The sequence below is a fragment of the Semicossyphus pulcher genome, unplaced genomic scaffold (genome assembly GCF_022749685.1).
Source record: "Semicossyphus pulcher isolate SPU_LCO1_2020_fin unplaced genomic scaffold, fSemPul1.0.p SCAF_18, whole genome shotgun sequence".
NCBI classification, from domain to species: Eukaryota; Metazoa; Chordata; class Actinopteri; order Labriformes; family Labridae; genus Semicossyphus; species Semicossyphus pulcher.
In genome coordinates, this window is record NW_027211691.1 from 11,805,273 (window position 1) to 11,812,500 (window position 7,228).

The following is a 7,228-nucleotide window of genomic DNA, read 5'->3' on the forward strand; positions in this document are numbered from 1 at the left end:
GGTTTTAGGGTTGGATCTGCGTCGCTTCTGCTCGCTTTGGAAACAGATGTGATCTGTGAGTCACACGGATCGCCAGTGCCAGTTGGGGCTGCCTGCTGACGCCATTTCTGCACAAACAAAATACCAGGAGGGTTTTCAACAACACACAGGATTACACTAAGATGTGCATGCAGGTACATATATTTGCATGGTGATAAAAACCCACATGGTAAAGTAATCAAGGGTCTAGCAGAAAGTTATTACCACAAATGCAAATCACATATTTGGTGTCTGTCTGTGCACACACACATCTACCGTCACATATACAGTAGATGCATAAGCACGCCCAGACAGGAATTGCAACACACATGCTGCCCTCTTGTTCCACCCCTGTCGTATATGAATTATTTGTCCACCTGGTGAGTTATCAGTAATGCTGGTTAAATATTAGCCTGAATATGCAAATGTTCTTCTTTATCAAAAGCTGTTAGTTCACTCATGTAATGTTCAACCACTAAATGAGTGCAGCTCTAAGAGCCGGCCTGACCTATTTATATTTGCAACATGTAAATGTGGTTGATTGCTCTGCAGATCAAACAGAAGAGCCCAAAATGATTATAGACAAGATGTAAATTCTCGGTGCGTTTTCTGCTACTTTGTGCGTTAAATGATTGCACTCAGCACGGATTGAGAGATAGTGTTATCTTTGCGGCACATCTGAACTTTTACTCAGATGTGTAGTTATTTGGGGTAAGTTGTTAGGAATGTCCCTTAACATGGACTTTGGTTTCTAAGCACAATAGACAATGGTAGACATCAAAAGGTTTGGACGCGAGGAGCAGGAGTGCGTGTTTGTCTGCGGAATGACTTCGTTTTACAGCCTGCAACACCTGCCGACTCTTTGAGCATGAGCCATAAACAAAGCGCGGGGTTTTCCTTCATCACACACACACACAGAGACGCATGCAGTCTTTTTAGTACACAACTGATCTTCATCGTTTATTACACCATGACACCAATTTCAAATATACATAATGAGTACCGTCCTCCCGGGTTCAGTGTATGATACAGTTATTAACTGTTTCTCTCAGAGCATATTGAAAAAGAACTAAATAGAACCGAACACCCACTTTAGAAAAAATACAATAATCAGACGCACCGCAACACAGAGAGACGAGATGCAACGGACAGAGAGGGAATAATTGATGCTCAGTGTTCTCTTCAACCCGAAAAAAAAAAATCCACCAACAGTAGTGATAATGCTCATTTCGTAAAAGACTCTGAATTAAAACAAATATATATATAATAAACAACAAAAACAGTAAAGTGAAGTGCAAATTTCTTTGGAAGTCGGAATAAGGTATGTTTTTCCTTCATTAAGACATAAATAAGTTATAAAATAGAAGCTATCAAAACAAAAAACCAGAGACAGACTTTTGAAGAAATAAAGGCAAGACATTTTTTTTTCTAACTTCAAGTAGGCGAAACGTCTTAGCCGCGCAGACGCGCTGCACCAGGCATTCATTACAGCCATCTTGCTGTCTTTCAGGACATCTATTCCACGGCGAATGCACATGAATGCATCTGCTGCCCGACTTCTCGCTCCAAAATGGCGTTTAAAATTCAAAATTAAATCCAGCAGGCGGTGCTCAGAGTTTTTTTTTTTTTTTTTTCCCAAGACGAGTGAAGCTCTTCTGATACGAGATGTTCAATTTAATTCTGTGATGCCTTCAAGTCCAGAAACGTCCAGGAAACAAGTCCCTTGTTAACACATTGGGTGAATCTCCATACGGTTTCTTCCTCCGTCTCCCCTCTCTCTGAAATGAACAACACTCAAAGTCATTGATAACGCCTCCGTCATAATTAAGCATGAAGGAGAGGAATAATAGGCAGAGTGGGAAACCTCAGCGTTCACTGCAGACACATTGCCGTTCATCTTTAAAGAGCTCGTAGTCCTGCTGCGTTTAAATCAACACAATTATCAGCAAACCTCATTCCTTGAAATTGAAAAACAATACGCTTGTTTTTCTTCGAATTTAAGATGAACCGATGCTTTTCCCAGTCAAATGAAATGCTCCCAAAGACGGCAGGCCGTCATCAGTTAGTCGCAGTGTTCGTTGCGTCTGTGTTGCGGTCACTTCTTTCTCTGGAAGACATTGGCCAGCATGGCACCAGAGGTGGTCAGCTGACCCATCTTGCTCAGGAACTTGGTCTTGGCGTCCTCACCCACCAGACTTGAGGCGATGGACATGGAGCTGTGATAAAAAAAAAAACCAGTGCGATAAGGTTAAAATTGATTTAACGACAATGTTTCGCTGTTTTATTTATATATGAACTGAAAGAGAGGCATAAAAAAAAAATCACAACTTCCCAGAAAATAAATCTTTCTTAATCCTCCACTATCTGCTGATGAGCTCATGACAACCTTTACTCTTGTTTCTTAGAAGGGAAATGCTGTTTGCCAATACAGCCCCCCTCCCTATTTTTACAGTCTAACGACTTCACAAAGTTCCTCTTTTGAGTAAGCTGGTACTCGCACTGATACAGCGGAGCAGTTACCACACGCTGCATAGCTGCTGCATTGCTCAACAGGAGGACAAACATCAAATTTTAAAACTAAAGCCAACGAATTTAGAGGGCTCAGACTGTGTTGACTGGTGAACATCATCACATGCCTTCTAGAGAAGAACATTAACACTATTTTTATTACATATTGCCTCATGTCTTTTGGAATAAAGGCCTTTTTTAGTTTATCACTTTTCTTCAGTGTGTATGGGAGATTGGCAGAGAAAGTAACACTTTTATACATCTCATGAAGGAATGACCATTAGCATGCTACATTTATTACACTGGAGAAGGAAAACTTTAACCCCAGACCTCAATAATAAATAGCTACAGAGAATAACACCAATACTATGTGGTGGACTTCCACAATGGGGGAAATATCCGGTAACAACAATGAGCACACACAGTGCACAATATTATCAGAAACAACTCGAAAACAAAAACAGCGACGGGCGAGAGCTGCCACTAGAGCGGCGCCATCTTTTTTAAATGGTAAATGGACTGCACTCATGTAATCTCCCTTTACAGATTCTACATAGAAATGTAGAACGTAATCCGCCGTGATGACATCCCAGCTCCCATCAGTGGTCATGTGACAACAATTTTGCATCTTATTAATCTCTATAAACAAATCTGCATGCTAAGCGCTAACAATCCGTTCTAGATCTAAAATTCAATTCAATTGAGATAAATTCCCTGACGCTGTGTCACGAAAGCGGTTCAGATTTTACGACTTCCTCGAATGCATCACGATCGTATCGACATCCGTTCGACAAACGAGCATTTTAAAAGTAGTTTTCTTCTCCTCTTGAGGACAGACCTGACAAAGCTTCATGTTTACTTTTTAGTAATCTGCATCATTATGTTGAAATTTTGGCAAAGATGAGACCCGCTAATTGAGTCAATCACAAGAAAGGTCTTTTTGTGTAAAAGTAAGTCTTGACTGGAAGCCTTTTATCGCTAACCGTTGGCCACATGCCCGGCATGTTCACCGTTGTCCCCAAAGGCTACATCATCATCAGACTGTAGCCGATGGGATCCAAGATTGGCACTCATGTAACGCTTTACTAGTCTTCCAACCACTCAAAGTACTTTTACACAACATTCATCCTTTCAAACACATTCATACACTGACAGCCGAGGCTGCCATGCAAAATCAATCCGTTGTTATTTATATGGTGCCAAATTATAACCAAAGACACTTTGCAAAAAGAGCAGGGCTAGACCATACTCTTTGTTAGAATTATGTAAGTGTCAGTCTCCAACCAGCGTACCAGTCCAACACATTCATACCAGACGGCTATGCCTTCGGGAGCGATTTTGGGTGCAGGGATCGAACCGCAAACCTTCCGATTGATAGACAACGACTCTACTACTGAGCCACAGCTGCCCCAGGGTGCTGACTAATATCAGGTTTTCAGGTAATAAATAATAAATAATGACTCAAATGATCTTACATTCATTCAGCATACACGCTTTTTACTCATAACTTTGGGGCACACACCCTAAACTGAGCAGTCATATACTGACTTCCTGCTTCCATACATGCATGCCTCTCTTTCTAATGAGCCCCAAACACATGTTAACAAGATGGGAGAAACATCTTTTAAAAGACACCCACAGTGTGGCCCGTTTCCAAACCAGAACAACTCCTCTCATTTCCCTGCTCCATCTTTCTGTGAGAAGATCGAACGAGTGCGGCTCCAACACTCTTACATGTTCTCTTCTCCTCTGCTGAAGGAACCCACAACTTGGGCCTCGTTCCAACACTGGTAAGTGACCCCTCTTCTCACAGTAGGACTACTCCTCCTGCCTTCTTCTTAACTACCACTTTGAAGCCGTCGCTTGCGGCCGTCGCTGCTTCTCATGAAACAAAAACAAGCATTTCGCAAACCATTTAGGAGAAGTGATGGTGTGAATGGAACTCTTTGTTTGTTCTCACCCTTGCGCGTCTGCCATTCCTCTGTTTTCCACCTTGATTTCGCACTCCTTGATCATAGAACTCAGAATAACCTGTGGGGAATATGACAGAGACAGATGACACAATGTTACAACACCTACACAAGCTTGTAAACAGCATTCTTTCACTACAAAACAGTGGCACACAACAGATGTTGGGTTCTAATTCTGTCGCAAAGCGATTAAATACAGATTTTGCACACATGTTCCCGTTCGGAAAGAATTCCTCTCCCCTGGTATGCAGGATTAACAGACAGAGTGCATGTGAAGATAGGAAAAGAGTCAGCTGATGGTTAGTCAACTTGGGAGAATGCTCACATGAACTGGATCGCGTGAGATCCTAAGACACAAATAAATATGGCAGAGGTGTGTGTATGAGTGTGTCTGAGAAATAGGTGAAGAGTCAGACTGTCTGTCTGTACCAATAGTGTGTGACATGCCCTGGCTGTAATAGACAAAGTCTGGCTAAAGTCACTGAATTCATGAATGAAACCCCCCCTCTCCTGCCTGTATGCAGGAGTGTGAATGCATCTATGTGTGTCCTGACCTCGTGCTCAGGGGAAAGTTGCTCCATGTCAGCTCGGAGACACCTGAGGCCAGGCAGGAAGTGGTTGACCATCACCTCCTCAGATATGACTGCACAGGAAGTTAAGGAATGGATAAAGACTTGTACAGTCTGAAATGCCAAGTTGATCCAAAGCACCTGGTTTGCAGCAGCATGAATGAGCGTATTGTTATTTATACAGTGGGAAGCATAATGTTAGTCTTTCACTAATTGGGTTCCCATGCAGGTTTCAGAAGGTCAAATGTTGTTCGTTTTAAAATGTATTAAACAAGGAATAAAAACAGTGAAAAAAAAGATTTTTTTGTTCTATAAAGCTCTTAAAGCTTAACCTCACAGTGAAGATGTAATGTGTCTATCTAGGTTTGTTTTCTATCACTACCTGTTTAGACACAGAAACCGCAAAGTTTTCAAGTCCAAGCAGTTACAATACTATTTGGTTAAAGCTTCCAGGCATTATCCAGTAGGTGGAGTTTACTTCAAGATCGTTTAAATTACTTAAAAAATCTGGAAGTAAGTATTTTCCTTTGATTCTACATTCTTTTAAACAAACAAGGTAGTGTTTCCAGGAGCAGTTCGCCCCTGGAAAAAGCCACTGTCAGTCAAAGCTGGTGTTCTCTGTAATCGACAGAAGCAATAATATTTGAAATTGGCGCCATAGCTGTGGAGAAAGTTGCACAAACAGCTCGTGGTTTTGCCCATTCTACATTCCTACAACACCCAGCGTGCATTGCACCCCTCCATCTGAAAGAAACGTCCCAGCGAGAGACGCTGGAGTGAAATACTACCGTTTTCCAGTCAAGGACATTGATCGCTGCAGGCAATGGCTCAGAGCGGTACAGAATCGGAAACACGACCAGAATATACCGGTGGATCATCTAAAAAATCTTCAGGTCTGCAGTCTACATTTCAAATTTTGAACACCGATTTTGAACGAGACATGACATCTTCTATGTAAAATGCACAGAGGCGTAACGGCGGGGCGAAGCCTCTGTGCCTGCATCGGAGGTAGTAACAGAGGAATAACAGAGGTGAAATGATGTCTGTGTAAACAGCAGAGCCGGCAGGCCAGAACAGCGCTGTGTGTGTGTACTTGCAGCACGCGCTGTTTGTTTACACCTCACGCACGTTTTGCTTCCGCAACACCGGAGAGCTATTTAAAAACACACACTGGGGTGGCTTTACACCGGGGTTCCGTGGTCCAATGTGGCATGAAGAGGGAGCTTCGTTAAAAAAGGCTCTAGATTGAGGAAGTGTAGTTAGGCGAGCTCCCTGGCCTCCGCCAGATGATGCATTTTACGTAGTCTGGCGGAGGTTTTCCAGGGCACACTGGAGAAGCGGATAGCGTCCTCCAAAGGCTCAGAGCGAAATAGCATTTTTTTTCCTACCATAATGGCATTAGGTCCCCATAATAGCATAATAAGACTGAGGTTGAAAATCAACGAACTGGCCCTTTAAGAGTTAACCTCAAAGTGAAGATTGTGTCTATCTAGGCTTGTTTTTTTATCACTACCTGTTTAGACACAGACACAAAAAGGCTGGTGTTTTCAAGTCCAAGCTGTTAGAATAGTATTTGGTTACAGCTTCCAGGCATTATCCAATTAGTTGACTTCAGGATAGTTCAAGTTATTAAAAAAAATCTTGAAGTAAATATTTTCCTTTAATGTTACATAGATTCTTAAATAAAACAGCTTAAATATCTGTGTTTCTTTCGGGCAAGAAGAAGGCTGACGCTAACTGAAATCTTCAGCACAGCAGTACTTTTTCCAGGACTGCACGTTTTTTCTGCCACCTGTCAAAACCAGTGGAGCTATACGGGACACAGAATGAACACATTTATATTTTTAGATATGCGAATGTACAATTTCAGAGCCTGTCACACTGATTACAAGAGAAAGAAGTGCAGTGGGAGGTAAAGCCTCTGAGGTTAGGGCTATACCTCCTGGACACCACTGCACTGTGAAATCACAGCCTGACAAAGATCCACAGGAATGAACCTCAGGCCAGCTGTCCTCTATGGGTGTGTGCGCGAGTGTGTACGTTGGACCCGGTTCGGGTGGGGTTGTCGAAAGAGGAGAGACAGACTAGGGTGAGGAAAAACAATGTGCGAGAGGAGAAATAGTCCAAAGCGAAAGAATAACGGAAAAGAAGGATAACAGAGAC

The 7,228-nt window shown here is 42.4% G+C and overlaps 1 protein-coding gene across 6 annotated transcripts in view; it reads right to left on the bottom strand.

Moving 5' to 3' along the window:
- Positions 1-950: 950 nt before the first annotated feature.
- Positions 951-7,228, bottom strand: part of relch (RAB11 binding and LisH domain, coiled-coil and HEAT repeat containing) — a 43,153-nt gene continuing 36,875 nt past the window's right edge. For all 6 annotated transcript variants that reach the window (XM_069667273.1, XM_069667272.1, XM_069667271.1 and 3 more), the window contains 3 exons: positions 5,051-5,139; positions 4,487-4,557; positions 951-2,234 (listed from right to left, as the gene is read on the bottom strand). In XM_069667273.1, coding sequence (XP_069523374.1) covers positions 2,114-2,234; positions 4,487-4,557; positions 5,051-5,139 — 281 coding nt within the window. In that variant the 3' untranslated portion in view covers positions 951-2,113. The remainder of the gene's footprint in view (positions 2,235-4,486; positions 4,558-5,050; positions 5,140-7,228) is intronic.